Source organism: Cervus canadensis, chromosome 9, assembly GCF_019320065.1.
Source record: "Cervus canadensis isolate Bull #8, Minnesota chromosome 9, ASM1932006v1, whole genome shotgun sequence".
In the NCBI taxonomy this organism is placed as follows: Eukaryota; Metazoa; Chordata; class Mammalia; order Artiodactyla; family Cervidae; genus Cervus; species Cervus canadensis.
The window spans coordinates 14,035,576-14,057,908 of NC_057394.1; the positions used below are offsets into that span (position 1 = coordinate 14,035,576).

The window sequence follows — 22,333 nt, forward strand, 5'->3', positions numbered from 1 at the left end:
AAAATCTCTATTAATCTGTATAGTGTAATTATAGTACTTCTTTACCAAAAGAAAACCACTTTCTTTTCTCAAGGAAAAACAAGTTTTGTTTTTGTTTTTTTTTAATCACCCATAATCCCACAAAAGAGAAATGATCATTGTTATCATTTTGAAATATTTTCTTTTAATGTTTCTTGTTTCATGCGTTCTTATGCAAAATTGGTATAATGGTTTCATGTCATTGCATGAATATTTTCTTTTATTTTAGTTTGGGTTCCCTGAAACTGAAATCTAGGATTAGAATTTGAATGCAATAGGTTATTTGGGAGGGGGGTCCCAGGAAACACTGGCAGTGGAGTGGGGAAGTGAGACAAGAAAGGGAGAGAGGGCCACACACAATGTGTTATCAGGTATGTTCCAGGCTGAGTCACTGGAACATAATCCTGCTGGGAAACTGTAGGAGACAGTGTGGAGCACAAACCTCAGGTTAACTTCCCTGAGTGAGTTGGGTTATTTATATACCAGCTTCCGTCTGTCTGTTGACTGAAGGCCGCTAGGGGAGGAGAGCAGAGGAAGACGTTGAATTCCCCAGCACTCCTGGCTGCCTTGTGCTTTAGCAGAGCTGACTCTGGTGGCAGAAAAAGCCCTCAGGCAGAGTTGCAGGAAGTCAAGCTAGGGTGACATGGAAGGCACCAGGGCAGATACTGACAACATCGGCTCACCCATGTTACTCAAACAGTCTATTTTTAGACTGGCTATTGAACAGTTCACAGTGTGGGTGAGTGCCTCCTCAAGGGTTATAGTCCTGCAGTTACTTCTTTTCCTATTTTCTGTTCCTCCTCACAGCAAAATTTCTCACAGGAGTTGTGTACAACCACTTTCCCACACCTTCAGACACATTTCTCTGCTCAACACATCTTTAAAAGATTTCAATCTCTTTCCCTTTAAAATAATGCTTTTCCTAAGTCACCAAAACCCCTGTCTTTGCTGAATCCAATCGGTACTCTTCTGTCTTCAACTTACCAGCCTCTCAGAGGCATGGGTTCCAGCTTCTCCTGCACTTCTGTGACTGCACATTCTCTCCCTCCTCAGTCTCCTGGGTGAGTCTCTACCTGTGAATGATGGACGGTTTCAGGGCTCAGTCTTGGGATTCTCTCTCCCTCTTTCTCCTTGTTTCTGTATATCTTATTCTTTAATGAAAATCCTTAAATAACTATAGAAAAAGAGTGTGAATATATGTAATCCATTTGGAAATTATTTACATTTAAAAAATAAAATTGGGGAATATTTTTTAGCATTCTTAAACTATTTCATGTCCAAAGAAGAGAGGATATTTACTAATCATTTAGGAACACTTATAAAGCCATGGGCTTCCCTGGTGGCTCAGCTAGTAAAGAATCTGCCTGCAATGTTGGAGACCTGAGTTCAGTCCCTGGGTTGGGAAGATTTCCTGGAGAAGGGAAAGACCACCAACTCCATTATTCTGGCCTGGAGAATTCCATGGACTGTATAGTCCAAGGGGTTGCAAAGAGTCCAACATGACTGAGCAACTTTCACTTTCACCCTCACTTTCATAAAGCCATTAGTAAACCAAAGCACCTTCTGATAACATTCACTTTTCCAGCTGTCATCTTTGGGTAATTTCAGTCTCACAGAAGACATCTGACACCAAGAGGCATCTAAGTTGCCAAAATTATATCTGCAAACTCATAATTATTCCTAGCAGAGATCCTCAGGTCCTTATTTTAAAGCCTATTAAATCTTACTTTACAAGCTAGTTTAAAAGAAGTATAAAGTAAAGCATTATTAGAAAAGATAAGCAATAAAAATATAGAAAAAATAGATGTGAAATTTTTATGTTAATTTGTTGTTAGTAAGTGTATATAAATGAATCTGTAAACCCCTATACCTATGTTTCGTTAGCCCCTAAGACTATTGCACCAAATGGCATAATACTACTGCTGGTAATGATATCAAATAGTTAATAATGTTTGTCATTATGTTCTGCAAACTGCGAGGGAGGAACATCAGCAATAGATGTTAGAAAAAATGTCCGTAAAAAGTCAATACTTTTAATATTGACACATGATGGACTTCATTTCTGTTGTCCACATGTAATGAAAGCCTTCACGCAAAGGTGTGACTCTTAAGAATGGGAATTGTACACACATTATAAGTTGTATACTTGGTGAGGGTAGGGAATACATTTCATTCAGATGAAATTTGATACTTTTATACCCACAGCTTCCCTGAGAATGCAATTGAAAGTAGACTGTATAAAAGGAAGCAAGCGAAGTCTCTTCTCAGAAAACAAAGAATTTTAAAGTTCTTTATGTTTAGAAAGAATATTTCGGCTTTTTAACCTCTGAATGTTATAAAAGTATCTAAAATATAGATTAAATGTTAATAATATGCAATACAGATTAATTTTATAGATGTATTTATTACCTCAAACTCTATTTCTCTTAATTTCACTGAAGTTATATTTAATAAACAGAAAATTTAATGAAGCAAAATGGACTTGATTTGCAAGGGGTGGGAAGGAGATTATAACTGTGGTAGTGTTTTATAAGTTATTTTCAAAAATTGATATGAGAAAAGGTAAAGTGTTCTTATTTTCTTGATTAAATTGAAGAAAGTTATCATGTGATTTATAAATCTAAGTAATACTATAAGGGATCAGTGGGACATTTTATTAATATGAATCTCAATCTATAACTTTAAAAGTCTCATTTCCTCCATTATAACACTTCATTTTTAAAAATTGTTATTTATTTGCTTATTTTGATTTTTTGCATGCTGGGTCTTTGTTGCTATGTATGGGCTTTCTCTATTTGTGGTGGGCAGGGGCTACTCTTCATTGTGGTGCATGGGCTTCTCATTGCAGTGGCTTCTCTTGTTGTGGAGCACAGGCCCTAGGGCGCACATGCTTCAGGAGTTATGGTTTGTGAGCTCAGTAGTTGCAGAGCACAGGCTCTAGAGTGCGGGTTACACAGCCTGTGGGATCTTCTGAGGGCAGGGATAGAACCCATGTGTCCTGCATTGGCACGCGGATTCTTAACCACTGGATGACCAGGGAAGTTTGAGTGTATAATCATCAGTGTCTCACAAGCATTTAATAGATTTTTCTTTCGGGGGGGGGTGTGGGTTTGGGAAGGTACGGAGATTTCCTCCTCTCTCCTGCCCCCACACCCCATAGCCTCCCCACTATCAACATAGAGTGAAAGATTTGCTACATCTGATGAATCTATAGAGACACATCAGTCACCCCAAATCCATAGTTTACATCAGGGTTCACTCTTGGTGTCGTGCATTCCATGGGTTTAGACAAATGTATGATAACATTTCCATCATTATGGTATATTACAGTGTATTTTCATTGCCCTAAAAATCCCCTGTGCACCATCTACTCATCTCTCATCCCACCTTCACCCTCTGGCAATACTGGTCCTTTACTGTCTCCATAGTTTTGCCTTTTTGTCATATTGTTAGAATCATGCAGCATGTAGCCTTTTCAGACTGACCACTTTCACTTAGTAATGAGCATTGACGTTTCCTCCATGTTGTTTCATGTGTTGGTAGCTCATTTGTTTTTAGTGCTAAGTAGTACCCCATTGCCTGGATGAACCAGTTTGTCCATTCACCTGTTGAAGGATATCTTGATTGCTCCCAAATTTTGGCAGTTATGAATAAAGCTGCCCTAGATATTTCATAGATTTTAAAAAAATGATTTCTCTTCCTTAAAAATTAAATACATAATGACCCCAGCTTACTTCTGTCAGGCGAGTGTATGCTCCTCAGTTTTTATCTCGTCACAGCAAAGTTTTGGAGTGACGGACATTAAAGCCCCCCTTGGCATGTCACAGCTCTCCGGTCTTGGACAGACTGTGTTATAGCTCTCAGGTCTCAAACAGACCGTGTTATAGCTCTTAGATAAATCAGTGTTACAGCTCAATTTTACAGCTCTATTTTATTTAGATAATAGCAGGAAAATCCATCTTCAAGGCATGAGGGCATGTTGACCCAAAGACGCGAAGAGAAGAGCGCCCCAGTACGCGGAAGAGAGAGAGAGAGCTAGCTTTTATATGTTTCTCTCTCCCTGGGCCTGTCCTATGCAAATTGGGCCAGCCAGGAGTGTTGTTTGTTTTATCTGAGGTCCTCACTCCGATCCTCGGACCTTCCTTTGTTCTTTTTTGGTGGGCTTTTCCCTTCCAGGTATTTTAGCCACCACCATTCTGGACTCCTTTTCCCTCTTCTAATTACCTAACACTTCAAATATGCATCCAAACCAGACTGAAGAGGCACCTCCTCTCTTTCATTTCATGCTCTCTCCATATTTACATTAATTGCATTGTTGTTAATATTAGCATATCGATTCTTTCCATCTTCTAGTTTTTTGAACAGTGGAGGAAAATGTAATAAAACACCTAAATGGATCTACAAAGAAGGGCCATTACAATACAGACATGATTGTTTTATGGAAACTGAACAAGTTGACTGATCGAGATGGATGGCAATGCTTGATAGTCAGTTGCTGGGTGAAATTCTAAATTTGAAATAAGAAAAGTGGTTTGAGGTTAGCAGAGTGAAGGTTATGACTCAATGGGACACCTAGATGTGTGCTAGAAATAGCCTCCCTGGCTGTTTTGATTAATGAGTAGAAACTCAAGTCTCTTGGCTGTTGCAGAATGATAAATGACATACACATAAAGTCATCAAAACTTTTAGTCCAGAATTTGGTCTCAATTTAGACAGAGTGGCATCTCTCATGGGATACAAGCAAGCTATACTACATAATTTGATTCTGAACTTTGTGTTGCTACATGACATGGAGTTAAATGTATCCTTGCAGATCAGCTCATTTGAAGAGGTGGCACCTCAGGCTCTTTGACCAAAACTACCAGCTTTGAACCAAAGGCCAGTTGCTCTTTCCCAGTCACTTCTTTTCTAAAGCTCTCACCTTAGCATGGATCCTCCCTCTGGTAGATTGTTGTCAAAAGTAAAATATTGTCACTACACAGAATCCAGAGAAACCCACTGCAGGCAATAAAACAAACACAGCTGGGAAAAAAAGAAAAAACTATAATTTTAATCTCAGTTCCTCTGTGTGGTAGACTCTGGTCAATAGTAAAATACCATCACCAGGCAGAATCCAGCAAAACCTACTACAAAGTAAAAAAGAATAATAACTTTAGTTACCAAAGCTCAGTCATAGTCAAATGTTAGGAATCCAGAAAGAACCTACAGTTGAGTGAGTAAACGGTATTAGCTGTCAGTGCAGTAAAGATAGGTCCACATACAAGTCAATATACAGCGGGCTGATTCTAAGTTGACAAGTGATACACAACACGTTTTTCCATGAAAGAGAAATGAAGGAATGGGAATGGCAGGCAGAGCCTAATAGCTTTTTAGCCAGAATACCTCACAACTTCTTTGTTGCTTTCATCAGTACACTCTCAGGATCCAGCTTTCTTAAGATCTTCTACCATTTTGGTGATTGTTCAAAGCATTCAGTACCAGTTTTGTTGTTATTGTACTAGGTCTTTGTTGCTGCCCGGGTTTTCTCTAGTTGTGGTGAGTGGGGGCTACTGTTTGTTGTACTTTTCACACTGTTCATGGGGTTCCCAAGGCAAGAATACCGATGTGGTTTGCCATTTCCTTCTCCAGTGGACCATGTTTCATCAGTACTCTCCACCATGACCCATCCATCTTGGGTGGCCCTACAAGGCATGGCTCATAGTTTCATTGAGTTAGACAAGGCTGTGATCCATGTGATAAGATTGGTTAGTTTTCTGATTGTGGTTTTCCTTCTGTCTGGCCTCTGATAGGTAAGGATAAGAGGCTTATGGAAGCTTCCTAATGAGAGAGATTGACTGTGAGGGAAACTGGGTGTTGTTCTGATGGGTGGGGCCATACTCAGTCAATCTTTAATACAATTTTCTGTTGATGGGCAGGGCTGTGTTCTCTCTCTGTTGTTTGGCCTAAGGCCAAACTCTGGTGGGGGTAATGAAGATAATGGAGACCTCTTTCAAAAGGATCTGTGCACACAATGTTGCATTCAGTGCCCCTGACCCAGCAGCAGGCCACTGCTGACTCATGCCTCTGCCAGAGACTCCTGGATACTCCAAATCTTGCAGAATTTCTGAGGGTCAGTAATCTGGAAGCAGCTTGGCTGGGTAATCTGGCTCATGGTCCCTCATGAGGCTGCAGCCATCAGAAAGCTTCTCTGGGGCCTCACTCAGCAAAGTAATACTCAAAATGCTCCAAGCTAGGCTTCAACAGTACATGAACTGAGAACTTATAGAGGTTTAAGCTGGATTTTAAAAAGGCAGAGGAACGAGTGATCAAATTGCCAATATCCGTTGGATCAAAGAAAAATCAAGAGAATACCAGAAAAACATCTACTTCTGCTTTCTTGGCTATGCCAAAGTCTTTGACCGTGTGGATCACAAGATACTATTTAAAATTCTTCAAGAGATGGGAATACCAGACCACCTTACCTGCCTCTTGAGAAATCTGTATGCAGGTCAAGAAGCAACAGTTAGAACAAGACATGGAACAATGGACTAGTTCCAAATTGGGAAAGGAGTATGTCAAGGCTGTATATTGTCACCCTGCTTATTTAACTTATATGCAGAGTACATAATGCGAAATGCTGGGCTGGATGAAGCACAAGCTAGAAGCAAGATTGCTGGGAGAAATATCAATAACCTCAGATATGCAGATGATACCACCCTTATGGCAGAAAGTGAAGAATTAAAGAGCCTGTTGATGAAAGTGAAAGGGGAGAGTGAAAAAGCTGGCTTAAAGTTCAACATTCAAAAAACGAAGGTCATGGCATCTGGTCCCATCAATTCGTGTCAAATAGATGGGGAAACAATGGAAACACTGACAGACTTTATTTTCTTGGGCTACAAAATCACTGCAGATGGTGATGGCAGCCATGAAATTAAGAGATGTTTGCTCCTTGGCAGAAAAGCTCTGACCAACCTAGATAGCATATTAAAAAACAGAGACATTATTTTGCTGACAAAGGTCTGTCTAGTCAACGCTGTGGTTTTCCAGTAGTCATGTATGGATGTGAGAATTGGACCATACAGAAAGCTGAGCGCCAAAGAATTGATGCTTTCAAATTTTGGTGTTGGAGAACTCTTCAGAGTCCCTAGGACTGCAAGGAGATCAAACCAGTCAATCATAAAGAAAATCAGTCCTGAATATTCACTGGAAGGACTGATGCTGAAGCTGAAACTCCAGTACTTTGGCCATCTGATGTGAAGAACTGACTCATTGGAAAAGACACTGATGCTAGGAAAGATTGAAGGTGGGAGGAGAAGGGAACAGAGGATGAGATGGTTGGATGGCGTCACTGAGTCAATGGGCATAAGTTTGAGCCAGCTCTGGGAGTTGGTGATGGACAGGGAAGCCTGGCATGTTGCAGTCCATGAGGTCGCAAAATATCGGACATGACTGAGCGACTGAACTGAACTGAACAGACTTTTCATTGCAGTGACTTCTCTTATTGTGGAGCATGGGCTGTAAGCACACAGGCTTCAGTAGTTGTGGTGCTTGGGCTTAGCTGCCCTGTGGCAGTATGTGGGATCTTCCTGGACCAGAGGTTGAACCTGTGTCCCCTGCATTGCACATGGATTCTTATCCACTCTACTGCCAGGGAAATCTAAAGCACTTCTCTAAAAATTCTTCATGATTTATTCATTCATTTTGCTTTTGCTGAACTTAGAAGTTAGGCTGTTTCTAAATTCTATTGTTATAATAAGCACTGCTCTGAGAAACATGAAAGTTAGTTGCTCAGTCATGTCCGACTCTTTGTGACCCCATGAACTACATCCTGCTAGGTTCCTCTGTCCATGGAATTCTCCAGGCAAGAGTACTTTCTGGAATGGGTGGCCATTTCCTTCTTCGCAGGACCTTCCCTATCAAGGGATTGAATCTGGTCTCCTGCATTGCAGGCAGATTATTTACTCTTTGAGTATTTGTACAGAAATAGCTGTCTATAGCTGACTTTTTACCGTCTTCATCCTCAAAGTGGAAGTCTTACTGAGTTAAAAATAATGAACATTTTTAAGGCTCTTAATAATAAATATTGTTAGATTATTTTCTGAAAAAACTATTCTAATTTATATTTTGTCAACAATACACTACAGTGCCTCTCAGACTTTGCCTTCATTAGGATGGGGTATTCTGTTTTTTCCGGTTTATTTTTTTTTTTTTGATGGTTATAAGGCCTCTTTATTTGGCTGAAAAACATTTGAAGCATGAAACTGTGTGACACAATCAGTGCCACCATCACAAAACATCCTTAATTTAACAGGGTAAGAATGAATGTGTTTGTGTTATTTTATTATTTTTTAGTCTTTTGCTGAAATTTCCTCTTATACCTATTCTTTTTCTAGATTGTGAGCCTAATAAAAGTAGGAATTTCAATTTTTTAGGTATATTCTTTTCTGAGGACATCTTTCTTAACTCTTAACAGTTTCTGGACAACTCATCTCAGTAATGGACTAGTGTTCCAAATGAACTGAAAACAAAATTACTCAAGGTTCCATTATTATTATAACATCTTAAAGGAAGATCAAATAGAATATATTGATCCAAAATAAGGAGTTTTGTTTAAGTTTTTATACCAGGACTTTCTGTAACACTGTTATAGTGCAAGTATGTCTGAGAGCCAGTGGGAAGTTAATTCATTACTAGTAACAAAGTTCTGAAATGTGAGGATGATTTCTTTTTATGAATTAGATCACATTCAAGGTTATTTGTATAATAACATGAACATTATTAATTTGCTTTCTTGAATATGAGAGATTTGTGGTGCCAGAGCCATTGGTTACAGCAGTCCTGTCCATAGAAATATAAAGTGAACCACATCTGTAAAGGTAAATTTGTAGTAGCCATTTTAAAAGGAAGATAATATCAGTAAGACATTTTTACACCAGTGTGTCCAAAATACTATATTAACATATAAACAATATAAAAATCATTAATGAGACAAATGATGTTTTTTGCTGTCTTTGAAATCTATTGTGTATCTTATCTTATAGTTATGGCACATCTCAAATTTGGACCGGATGTATTTCAAGTCCTCAAAATTGTCATGCATGTAGATAGTGCTACCATATGGGGTAATCCAGGGTTTATAGTATTAGCTAGGAATTTTATGGGTTCATGCATACTAAGTCACTTCAGCTGTGTCCAGCTTTTTGTGACACCATGGACTGTAGTTCGCCAGGCTCCTCTGTCAATGAAGATTCTTCAGGCAAGAATACTGGAGTGGGTTGCCATTTCCAGGGAGTAAATATATTTGTCAGTAATTAGAAGGATGTTTCTGGTAAGTGTCATAGTTTAGATTCCCTGGTAGCAGACTCTGAGAAGGATTTGAGTGGAAGGAGTTTATTTTATAAGTCATCCCAGGAAAATATTTGTAGGGAGTGAAGTGAGACAGAGAGGGAAGGAAGCCAATGAAAACTGTGTTAACAAGTTACTGCTTAGGCAACTTGGCTGCTTAGAGTGGTGGGAGACAGAATTGTTCCAACTCACAGACAAAGGCACTGGGGCATTTATCTCCTAGCTCCCCATCCATCACCAGTTGAAGGTTGAATCCAGAGGTTTGGACTTGCCTTGACTATGGTCCCAAAGTGCTCCCAAGCTGGAAAAAGGCCCTTCAGTAGAGAGTTGCAGATAAGCAGTGACCTCCTTAGTCCTGGGGAAGAGTCAGAGGATATGAGCTGGAAAGTGACAGCTCCTGCTCCAGCAGGTCCCTTCATCTAAGGAGGGAACCTAGTAGCCTCAGGAACCCCAGAGATTTGATGCCACCTTGACTCTCCTTTATATACCATGCTGTTCACTTATATGTCCCTAACTCCTAGAACAGTTCATGGTACACAGTAGGTGTTTAATAAATAGTTGTTGAGTGCATGACTTCCCTTTGGGTTCCTGCTTTACTCTTTCTGGCCTCTTCATGTGAATGGGAGGCATGGCTACAAGCAGTTATGGGTCATATCCTTGTAAGTCCCTAATCAGAAAGGAAAGAGGTTTTCTCTTTCTAGCACCAGCAAAAAGAAAATTAAAAACACTCTAAAAAACAGCCCGACCATTTGTAAACCTGAAAACAGTTAGGTCAGAAAGGTTAGGTAAAAAGGAAAGTATCTAAATCTCCAGTCCCCTGGCTCCAGATTCAGTCTTCCGTATACAAACCACCACTGGTTTTCAATGTCTCTTATAAACACCATGTTAGTTTATGTCCAGCATAGGATGCTAAGAAGTTTCAAAAGATCTTAGTTTAAAAAAAAAAAAAAAAAGACAGCAGAAGCTGAAGGAATTGAATGTACTTGGCAGTTTGGAGATGGCTAATTATGGTCTTGAGATAGTTGTGGGGATGGGACAGAACAGTCTGGGGCAGTCTGACAAGGAAGTCACTAGACCTCCAACTTTAGCAACCAATTCCTTCATTTTTGAAGTAGAACTAGTAGTTGAGTGTTTACAGCACTGGAAAATGTAGGGAATGTAAAAGAGAACTTAAGTCAGGAGAAATCTGGTACCATACATTGTGGATTGCATTATCTGAGAGAGAGCTAACAGGAGAAATGTAGGTTATTGAAAAATTACAATTTTCAGCTCTAATCACTTGTCTTTTTTGCAACAGAAAATTTCAAACATGCATGAAAAGCACGAAAATAGTATAATAAATTCTCATCATGCCCATCAATACAAAATTATCAACACCTTGCATTCTCATATGTTTGCCTCATAAAAAATGTTTGAATATATTAAGGGTTTCTTTAAAATCAATTTCTCCTCTGGCATTAAGGTATAGCTGACAAATATTATATATATTTAGATGTTCAACCTGATGACTTGATTTACATATACATTGTGAAATATTCATCACAACTGAGAGTCAATGCCTAGGTAGGTTGATAAGAAGTCCAGGGTCCCCAAGGAGGAGAAAGGGGTCCAGAGTCCTCAAGAAGAAGAAAGGGGTCTGGGGCTCTCAAGGAGAAAAAGACAAACTTTTTTTTCTACATTGCTTTATGGTAGTCAATATAGCAATGTAGCTTGCTCCAGGACATGTTTCTCCTTCTTTAGAACCTTCTGACTAATCCTGTCATCTTCAAATACGTGTTGTGGGAGTGGGTCTGGTAAAAGTATATAAGGCCTTGATAAGACTACTGAGTGGGGGTACTCTCCATCCCCCGCCCCCCGTCCCCCTTCTGATGTCTACGTCAGAAGATTTCTCTGTCCCTTTTCATAGTTTAATAAAATTCTGCTACACAAAAACTCTTAAGTGATCAAGCCTGGTTCCTGGTCCCAAAGCTAAATCTTCTACTTTGGAGATCACAAATTCAACACCATTCACCTTAAGCTATCACAACCAACCCAATCAACATGTCCATCACTTCCACTTTTGCCATTTTCCTTTTTTTTTATGTTGAGAACTACTACTCTTTAAGCAAATTAAAAGTACACAGCAATATTATCACATTGCTGTACACCATTTTTCTAGAACTTACCTTTTCATCTTGCATGCTGCTGCTGCTGCTGCTGCTAAGTCACTTCAGTCGTGTCCGACTCTGTGCGACCCCATTGACGGCAGCCCACCAGGTTTGCCCGTCCCTGGGATTCTCCAGGCAAGAACACTGGAGTGGGTTGCCATTTCCTTCTCCAATGCATGAAAGTGAAAAGTGAAAGTGAAGTCGCTCAGTTGAGTCTGACTCTTAGCGACCCCATGGTCTGCAGCCTACCAGGCTCCTCCGTCCATGGGATTTTCCAGGCAAGAGTACTGGAGTGGGGTGCCATTGCCTTCTCCAACTGAAGCTAAAAGCCATCATTAATAACACCAATTTTAGCCAAGGTATATGGAAAATTATCAAAGAATAATATGGTCATCTTGTTGTAGGCACATAAATTTTGATCTTTTTCATTTAGAGTAGAAGGGAAGAGAAACTGTTGAGCTGGTAATTAAACACTTATGGGTTGGAGCCCAAGATTTTGTTTATTCAGTCCTGCAGTCATTCATTCATTCACACAGCATATTCTAGGCACTCTTCACACACACTGTCCATCTACCAGTGAGACAACCATGTTGAACCCCAAACTTGGGTCCAAGACCTTGGACAAGTGCTGTCGTTGAACCTCATCTTTCTTATCTGTACAATAGGGATAATACCTTCTTGAACAGGGCATTGTTAGAGTTGAAAGTGAGGTAAGGTCCCCAGCAATGTGCATATGTATTTTGTGACATATGTCACTGTTACTTACCTGAATTCTGAACACATGATGAAAGAAATTAGGAGGCAGTTTCTCTCCCCCCAGAGTCCCCTTTCCCAATCTAAGAGGGCAGCAAAAAGCTCAGAGGTTCCCTCACAATGCAACGTGTGAGATGCCGCAGGACATCTCACATGGGCTGTTCATGCCTTCCGCCAGCTTTCTCCAGACCTTCCCTGCCGCCCAGAGGGAGCTTCGGAGCAGAGCGGGCAGAGCCTGAGCCTCCCCTCTTCGCCTCTGGGGGAGTGCCTGGGCTCAGAACAGGAGTTCCAGCAGAGTTTGCAGCCTGGTGGGATCCTTGGAGATGGTTTGTTCGTGCTGTCCGGTCTACCTCCCTCCATCAAAGAGCCGGTGGCCTTGCCTCCCACTCGCATGCGGCTCCTGGAAGCTTTGGCCTGACTGCCTCTTCGTCCTGCAGCCCCACACACGGCCCTACTTCTCCCGGAGCGGTGACAGCAGCGCAGTCGGTGACCCGGAGGCGGTCCGGGAGGCTGCGCAGTCCCGGGAGGCGGAGACCTGGCGGGCTGTGGGAGCTCCACCCCCAGAAGCCTGTGGTTCTCGGGCCGCCCAGCAGACCGCGAAGGCGGACTGGTCTCCTGGTCTCCTGGAAGACCGCGGGAACCTCACCGCGGCCAGAGCAGCGCCGCCCAGCTCCACGCCCGCCCCGGCCAGCACGATGCTGCCGCAGCACCCGGAGGTGAAGCCCAACCCATTGCAGAAAGCGAACCTCTGCTCACGCCTGTTCTTCTGGTGAGCGCCCCCCGACCCCGGCCGTGATACGCGGCAGTCACGGCGCCCTCCGCTGCCGCGCCTTTCGGAAACAAGTGTGGGCCCTCTCAATGCTGTCCTGCTGCCCCCTGCGCCCTGGGAAGGCGGGGCACGACTGGGCAAGGAAGTGGGGAGCAGGGGTGGGGAGGGGACCCGGGGACCTGGTGGCGGAGGTACAGGGTCTCCATGCCTTGCTGCCGGCAGCCCCTCCAGAGCCAGAGAGCAGGAAGCGGGAAGGCTGCCCAGGGGGAATTACAGCCCAGTGGGAGAATGCACTGAACACCCCGCCTCTACTCTTACCGGTTTCCCCTGAACTGCTCAGGAATTCCCAGTTCTGAACTGAAGCGTCACACCCCCACCGCCTACCCCTGTCCCCAGCCCCAAGCAAGCAGCTTATGAACAGCTCCCTTCATCTAAGTAGTGCCCTGGACCCTTGTTGTTGTTCAGTCCTTCAGTCCGACTCTTTGCAACCCCGTGATGGCAGCACTGCTGGTCTCTGTCCCTAACCGTCTCCGGAGTTTACCCAAGTTCATCTCCATTGCATCCATAATGTCATCCATATAACTCATCCTCTGACACCCTCTTCCCTTGCTCTTAATCTTTCCCAGCATCAGGCTTTTTTCCAGTGAGTCATCTGTTTGCATCAGATGACCAAAATACTGAAGTTTCAGTTTCAGCATCAGTCCTTCCAAAGAATATTCAGGGTTGATTTTCTTTAAGACTGACTGGTTTGATCTCCTTGCAGTCCAAGGGACTCAGAAATCTTCTCCAGCGCCACAGTTGGAAGGCATCAGTCCTTCAGTGCTCACCTTCTTTGCCATCTTTCAGTGATGTCCCCACCTTTCCCCTTGTGCTCTGTGTGACAGTGTGTTCCAGCTGCACTGGGTCCCCTCTGCCCCCAGGTCTGTGACCCTGTGTTTCTTTCCCTTTCCCTTTCTCCCTGCGTGGCTCTCACTGTATGACCTGGTTCCTAGTTGTGGCAAATTTCACGTGGGTAAAAGATGAAAGGTTTTTTATTTAATGATTGGGAACACTATTCTTGAACACATTTTGCTTTTGCCTGGGACACACAGTCAGGACTGAAGGATTTATTTGATCAGCCCCTTTCCTTATTGTGACTATCTCCACTTCCACCTTTGAGGATCACTCTGGGGATAGAGTCTCTGAAGCCTGTGAGGTGTTTCCCAATCTCTAGCCTTCAGAGAAGCAGTGCATGATCTTGATGCAGGTGGTCCTGCCCAGGAGTCATTTGGTTCTGAAACCACTGAAGGGTCCCTGAGCCCAGAGGAAACACACAAATGAAAAACAGCTCAGAGTTGAAGCTCTTAACTAAAGTGTTCCATGTGGTAGCTGGGGCCACTATGTGGTCCTGAACCTTTGGGCTTTAATCACACTTGGATGATTACTAGTTGTTTTATTTCTGGACCCTAACCCATTTATATTTCCCCCAATTCTAGTATTTCCTTCTTTTATGGAACAGCCCAGGGAATCTCCAGGGATTGGGAGCTCCTATGCTTGTTTTGATGATGGTGTATTTAGTGTGTATAGCTTCATCTCTTGGCCATTTGGTTGCCCTTAAGAAAAGAGGGGCCTAGAAGAAGGAATATGGGTGTGGTTACTGTAAATAATAATAAAGTCAAAAAAATTCTCCTTAACTTCTCTCAGGGCAAGGAACTTTCCAAACCCCTTCTGTTTGTGAATTTTCAAAGTGTATGTGCCTGGAAATGGGAAGGTGAGGACTTTTCATTGATTTGGGTAAGCACCCATTTCCAGTTTTCCTGCTGGAGGGAAAGGCACTATTACCTCTTATTTTATACTTGAAGGCACTGAAGCAGAGAGGTTGAGTAACTTGCTTACCGCCACACAGCCAGTAAGTAACGGAGCAGGATCCCAAGTCAAGCAGTCTGGCTCTGAAGATGGTGTTCCTTATATATGTAACTGATGTCACCAAATTGGCCTCTTGCCTTGTGCTGGGCTCCTAGCCCAGGCTAAGACCCCTTTTGTGGGCTGAAGAGGTTGTTTTTCCACGCAGATTCCCACAGCCAATAACTAAATTGATGGTGAGACTGGAACAGCACAAGTTTTATTCAATGACCAAAGAATGGAGAAACGAGAGCTTAGTTCACAAATCAACTTTTCAACCCAATTCGGGTCAAGGTAAAAGCAAGGAAATTGAATCAAGAGAGGGAGGACTATTCATGACTTATCTGAGTACAAGGGTCTGGTTTGGACCTGAAGGGCAACACTCATTTTTAGTCCTTGTGTGGATTGTTGTCATGACCATTGTCAGCTGTCACGGCACGGATGAGGATGCCATTTAGCATACTAATATATTACAGCAAATGCAAAAATGAGGCTCAGGGTCTAGGGGAGGTTAGGTTTTTCACCATTTTGGGCCTGAAAGTGAAAGTCGCATAGTCGTGTCCAGCTCTCTGCAATCCTGTGGAATGTAGCCCACCAGGTCCTCTGTCCATGGAGTACTGGAGTAGGTTGCCATTTCCTTTTCCAATTTTGGGCCTAGCTAGTTCTAACCAGTTTTTATTTTTCTCTGTAACTTCCTCCTTTGATCCTGAGACTCAGACAAAAGCAGGAAGTAAAAGTGAAAGAGTTAGTCACTCAGTTGTGTCCAATTCTTCCTGACCCCACAGACTGTAGCCTGCCAGGCTCTTCTCTCCATGGGATTCTCCAGGCAAGAATACTGGAGTGGATAGCTAAAATAAATATGATTGTCACCTGGCTGAAGTCCCAGTTCCCAACCCAGGTAAAGACCAGATAAAACTAATGAGGCAGTTGGGGATACACGGACCAAAAAGCAGGAGGAGAATAATTGTAAGGGGTCCTAAGAATGGCAGAAGCCCAGGAAGCTGAGATTGCCCTTTTGATACTGTCCCACCCAAATTTGTTCAGTCAGGGCCCTTCTTGTTCTGAGTATTTGATCAAGCAACTTTCTCTTCATTGAATTTTTATTGGAGTACAGTCGATTTACAATGTTGTGTTAGTTTCTGCTCTACAGCAAAGTGAATCTGTTACACATATACACATACACACTCTTTTTTAGATTCTTTTCCTACGCAGGCCATTACAAAGTATAGAATAGAGTTCTCTGTGCTATACAGTAGGTCCTTCTTGGTTATCTGTTTTATATATTATAGTGTGTGTATATGTCAATCCCAGTGTCCCAATTTGTCCCTCCTCTCACCCCCTGGTAACCGTAGCTTTTTTTTTTTTCCCTACATCTGTGACTCTAAGTCTATTTTTTAAAGAGTTCATTTATAGCCTTTACTTACATTCCACATATAAGCGATATCATGATATCCGTCCTTCTCTGTCTGCAAGCAGCCTTCTCTAACAGTCAGGTTACACTGTCTTCTATTTGACCACTCATGTTAACATAGAAACAACAGGAAATAGTTGCAAGGGCACGAATTCCTCCTTGATCAGAGCCACCAGGTAATCAGGAGCTATGCAGTGGTCGAGTGTCATGTGGACCAGAGGCCTAGTGAAGATTTCATCTTTCTAAAGTTAGAGCTGGGTTCTTTAGTTGCCCAGGCCACTGTTCGAGTGCTCCCTTTTTTTGTTGTTGTTGTTTTTTTTAATAGCTTTGGCTTTATAAATTGTTTCTTGTGCTAGGCTCACCAAGAATGCTACAAGGGCGACAGCTCCTTCCATTACCAGTCCAGTCCAGCTCCCTCCTGACTAGATGAATGGCTCCATTTAGATGGGAGGTGGGGTGAGTGTAATTAAAATCTGAATGTGACCTGGATCGGGGTGTGCGCCTTGTATAGCCCAGTATCCACTAGTAGAGTTTTCTTGGAGACAGTTGATGGCCCAATGTGGGTGGTCCTTGCTCCATGGGCCTCGAGGACCCTCAGGGATGCACTGTCTTTGGGTCTAGACTAATGGGTTTAGACTAATGGTGGTGCCCTTCCATCGAGGATACTGCCTCCGCAGAACAGACCCCCCCAGGTTTGGTATGATCCTGTCCCCAGAGCCCTTGGGCATGGTCAGTATCTAGAGTCGGTCATGTCTGGAGGCGGAGGGCTCATTGGAAATATTGGTTGGGTCCCAAGAAAATAGGGATTTGACTAACACATATGCCTTTGCTGGGGTGGGGTGGCAATGGGGGTAATCTTGATGTCCCTGGGCAGAAGCCTGGGTATGAAGGGATTAAACTGTAGTTTGGTGATGTTCTCAGCTGTTAGTGGAGTTTCCTGAAAGTATAGGGGGCTATATTTATTCCCTGATTGAGGCTGAAGGTGGCAGACCCCACAGTCAGTTAAATTTGAGCCCTTATGAAAGTCTTGTGTTACATTTGAAAATAAATTAATCCGCCAGGAAGTGATAATGAAATGTAAAACCTGAGTTCTGTCACGAAGCCTAAGAACGAATTCCGGGGAACTCACAAACACACAGGCAAAGATTATTTTAGAAGATAGAGATATAAAGTCCTCAGCATAGACTCTGAGAGGGCCTGAAGGGCCCCCAAAAGGCAAGGATTATAGCAGTTTTATATCTTTTCTAGTATTGATCTGTATATTTTTGGTTGATTCATGACTTTAATATACATCATTTTTGTTCAATTAATGTAAACATCACAATGTCCATTTTGTCAATTTTATGACTTTCTTGGATGCCCCAGTTTCTCAGTTTCTCTAGACATTGCAACGCCATCCCTCAACCCTTTCTCAAGACCCCAGACCATTATTTAGGGACCAAATGTATGTTTTAATTGCTAATGGTCTTCTTGCAGGTTTCTCTTGATAAACTAGACAGCAGTTAATAATTGTCTTGTCCTGGGTCAGAATGTTTTATGACCTTCCAGACCAGGAAGGGATTCCTCTGAATGCCTGGAAATTGGAGCAAAGAGTGAGATGCTTACTTGAGAAGAGAATAATTGAAATTAAGAAAGGAATTAAAAATTGAAGTTAAAAAAAGCCTTACACTGTCTAGCAATTTCTGCTTCAATTATAGAGAGGACTATAAGAAAAATCAATGTATTCATTTTAGTTGGAAAGATATTATTTATCTTTAGGACATCTTCAGACGGTCGGGGTCAGAAAGAGGCTCATGTGAGGGTTGTCTGACAGGGCTGTAAGGAGCTCAGAGTCCAGAGCCTGTTGGACTCAGGGTGGTGTATTGTGACGTGATCCCCTGTAAAATTTCCTTTGTGTTATTAGCTGAACTAGGGAGGTCTTGAGACTGCAAGGTTGCATCTTATGTGAATATGACTGAGGCATTCTTGAGTCTGGTGGGCTTTCCTGGTGATTCAGTGGTAAAGAATCCATCTGCCAGTGCAGGAGACACGGGTTCAATCCCTGAGCCAAGAAGATCCCCTGGAGAAGGAAATGGCAACCCACTCCAGTATCCTTGCCTGGGAAATCCCATTGACAGAAGAGCCTGGAGGGCCGCAGTCCATGGGGTCACAAAACCAGTCAGACACAACTTAGCCACTAAACAACAACAGCAAAATCCTTGAGTCTGATACAGTTCAGAAAATTTAAGTGCTTGGTAATACAGAAACGTATCTACAGCCTTATCCACAATGGCCATTCAGCTCTATTCTGTGCTCCTGAACCAAGGTAACATTATCTTGATTTCTAAATGTATTTTTCTTAATAATTAAAGTAGACGTACAATGTATGTTCAGTAGACCACAAACAGGGTATTTTAGTTAAGTTATATTCTGTGTAAGCCAGAGTGACTTATTGACACCCTGATATATGTGTTTGTAAGCATATGTCTAATTTTCTCCCTACATCTTTGTATAGTTAAAATGTAGACTTTTTTTAAACAATGTCCATGAATGTAGGATTCTAATTAAAGATATGTATTTTGAATACATGTCACTCTCCTTTTAATTTTTAACAGGTGGCTAAATCCCTTGTTTAAAATTGGTCATAAACGGAAATTAGAAGAAGATGACTTGTACTCAGTGCTTCCGGAAGATCGCTCCCAGCACCTTGGAGAAGAGCTGCAAGGGTGAGCACAGGCAGGAGGGAGTATGGTTAGAAGAGTGAGAATTTCTCCATGGGGCTAAAGGCTTGTGGGGAGGGGGCCTTTGCCTTCCTCTGGGTTCTTCTGAGCCTCCTTCCCTGACCCTGAACCCTCACCCCTTCATGCTGACCCCAGGCTTAGCCCACTTTGGAGGCTGGGGGAGCCTGTGTTCCCTGTGTGAGTGGACATGGAGGGAGCCCACAGCCATGGCCCTGGAGGCCGAGCTCTGTCCCCAGAGGTGGGGTCCCTGGAGGACAGTGTCTCCGTTCTGAGCTGCTCATGACCTGTGAGTTCAGCAATGCTTAGCAGGAATTTGTTTCTAGAATCTGGGACTTTTCTCTGAAGACCTGATCTGGTGCTTTTCCTTGTGCTTTAGAGTCTGCTCCGCTCATCTTTCGGGAGCCCTGTGAGCAGTTAGCCAGCATCTATGGGGCCCCACAGAGCGCCCTGTAGTGAAGGCTCATCTTCTGCTCTGTCCCCTCCCCTGTTTTCTATGGCAGGGCTGGTCTTCACGGTGCGTTGTTTCTCTCCGCAGGTACTGGGATCAAGAAGTGTTGAGAGCCCGGAAAGATGCGCGGGAGCCTTCTTTAGTGAAAGCAATCATAAAGTGTTACGGGAAATCCTACTTAGTTCTGGGAATGTTAACATTTTTTGAGGTAAAAGCTTTTCCATACAGTGCATTGACTTTGAGTATATGTGGGTCAGTCCTGAGATGGATGGACTGAGGTGGGGAGAGGACAGTGGTTTAAGGTCTAAGGGTAAATCTCATCTAGGAATCATGATGTAGATCAACAGTTGTATTTATCTTTCGATTAGACAGATTCTTAAAGGACTTGACCTCTGGAGATTACTGTTTTTCTTTTAACTGATTAAAACAGAGTGTAATGGAAGGATAGCAGCACTGGAAAGATATTTTATACCATGTTAGGATGTTTTTGGTGCTCAATATAAATATTGAGTGATCTTACAACCTCAGGGAATATGTGTCCTGTAGTTTGGAGGAAGTAAACTTCAGAGAACAGCGGTCAGGAGATGGCAACAAACGTAACAGATTCCAAAACAAAGGCCAGAAGCAGAGTTTTAATAAAGCATTCAGACAGTAATTTGAAGTAGAGGATTTATGTGGCAACAACAGACCTATGTTCAACAACATGGAACTGAACATTATTTTTCATACAAAGTTAAAAGCACATTGTATTTCCTTCCTGACCACTTGCCCAGTCCCCATCTCTTTGAGAGAGACAAGCTTCATCTAAATTATTTCATCTGATTGATGACTGTCGTTTATAACTTTATTGCTGCTTCTGTCTCGGGTATTCCTTTAGAAAAGGTGTATGGATTCATTACATATTCTAATGTATTGTCTATAGATTGTAAGATAAAGTCAAACATGTACTGAGGATACTTTTTAAGTTGATCTGTCTTTATACTTAGAAATGTCTCTTAAGAGTAGACTTTCCTGGAGGAGAGTTCTGACAAAATGTGGTCCACTGGAGAAGGGAATGGCAAACCACTTCAGTATTCTTGCCTTGAGAACCCCATGAAAAGTATGAAAAGGCAAAAAGATAAGACATGGAAAGATGAACTCCCCAGGTTGGTAGGTGCCCAATATGCTACTGGAGATCAGTGGAGAAATAACTCCAGAAAGAATGAAGAGACAGAGCTAAAGCAAAGACAACACCTAGTTGTGGATGTGACTGGTGATGGAGGTAAAGTCCGATGCTATAAAGAGCAATATTGCATAGGAACCTGGAATGTTAGGTCCATTAATCAAGGCAAATTGGAAGTGGTCAAAGAGGAGATGGCAAGATTGAACATCGACATTTTAGGAATCAGAGAACTAAAATGGACTGGAATGGGTGAATTTGACTCAGATGACCATTATATCTACTACTGTGGGCAGGAATCCCTAAGAAGAAATGGAGTATCCATATCATAGTCAACAAAAGAGTCCGAAATGCAGTACTTGGATGCAATCTCAAAAACGACAGAATGATCTCTGTTTGTTTCCAAGGCAAACCATTGAATATCACAGTAATCCAAGCCTATGCCTTGACCAGTAATGTTGAAGAAGCTGGAGTTGAATGGTTCTATGAAGACCTACAAGACCTTCTAGAACTAACACTCAAAAAAGATGTCCTTTTCATTATAGGGAACTGGAATGCAAAAGTAGGAAGTCAAGAGATATCTGGAGTAACGGGAAAATTTGGTCTTGGAATACAGAATGAAGCAGGGCAAAGGCTAGCAGAGTTTTGTCAAGAGAACGCATTGGTCATAGCAAACACCCTCTTCCACCAACACAAGAGAAGACTCTATACATGGACATCTACATATGGACAGATGGTCCATATGAAATCAGATTGATTATATTCTCTGCCGCCAAAGATGGATAAGCTGTATACAGTCAGCAAAAGAAGACCGGGAGCTGACTGTGGCTCAGATCATGAAGTTGTTATTGCCAAATTCAGACTTAAATTGAAGAAAGTAGGGAAAACCACTAAACCATTCAGGTATGACTCAAATCAAATCCCTTACAATTATACAGTAGACATGAGAAATAGATTCAAGGGATTAGATCTGATAGACAGAGTGCCTGAGGAACTATGGAAGGAGGTTCGTGACATTGTACAAGAGGCAGGGACCAAGACCATCCCCAAGAAAAAGAAATGTAAGAAGGCAAAATGGTTGTCTGAGAAGGCTTTACAAATAGCTGTGAAGAGAAGAGAAGAGAAGCCAAAGGCAAAGGAGAAAAGGAAAGATATACACATTTGAATGCAGAGTTCCAAAGACTAGCAAGGAAAGATAAGAAAACTTTCATCAGTGATCAATGCAAAGAAAGAGATGAAAACAATAGAATGGGAAAGACTAGAGATCTCTTCAAGAAAATCAGAGATACCAATGGAACATTTCATACAAAGATGGGCACAATAAAGGACAGAAATGATATGGATCTAACAGAAGCAGAAGATGTTAAGAAGAGGTGACAGGAATGCATAGAAGAACTATACAAAACAGATCTTCATGACTCAGATAATCACAGTGGTGTGTTCACTTGCCTAGAGCCAGACATTCTGGAAGGTGAAGTCAAGTGGGCCTTAGGAAGCATCACTAAGAACAAAGCTAGTGGAAGTGGTGGAATTCCAGTTGAGCTATTTCAAATCCCAAAAGATGATGCTATGAAAGTGCTGCCCTCAATATGCAAGCAAATTTGGAAAACTCAGAAGTGGCCACAGGACTGGAAAAGGTCACTTTTCATTCCAATCCCAAAGAGAGGCAACGCCAAAGAATACTCAAACTGCCACACAATTGC

General features: G+C 42.3%; 1 protein-coding gene and 1 long non-coding RNA gene across 7 annotated transcripts in view; one reads left to right on the forward strand and one right to left on the reverse strand.

Moving 5' to 3' along the window:
- Positions 1 to 153: 153 nt before the first annotated feature.
- Positions 154 to 12,365, reverse strand: LOC122447486. Its single transcript, XR_006271253.1, has 3 exons — positions 12,256 to 12,365; positions 4,940 to 5,040; positions 154 to 1,192 (listed from the first exon to the last, which is right to left on the reverse strand). It is a non-coding gene; the product is annotated as an uncharacterized LOC122447486 (long non-coding RNA).
- The window catches only part of LOC122447477 (ATP-binding cassette sub-family C member 4-like), a 1,659,665-nt gene continuing 1,649,626 nt past the window's right edge, over positions 12,295 to 22,333 (forward strand). The window contains exons 1-3 of one of the 6 annotated variants that reach the window (XM_043478127.1): positions 12,295 to 13,011; positions 18,898 to 19,008; positions 19,559 to 19,679. In XM_043478127.1, coding sequence (XP_043334062.1) covers positions 12,566 to 13,011; positions 18,898 to 19,008; positions 19,559 to 19,679 — 678 coding nt within the window. In that variant the 5' untranslated portion in view covers positions 12,295 to 12,565. The remainder of the gene's footprint in view (positions 13,012 to 18,897; positions 19,009 to 19,558; positions 19,680 to 22,333) is intronic. The other 5 variants (XM_043478128.1, XR_006271252.1, XM_043478126.1 and 2 more) reach the window with 5 other exon arrangements.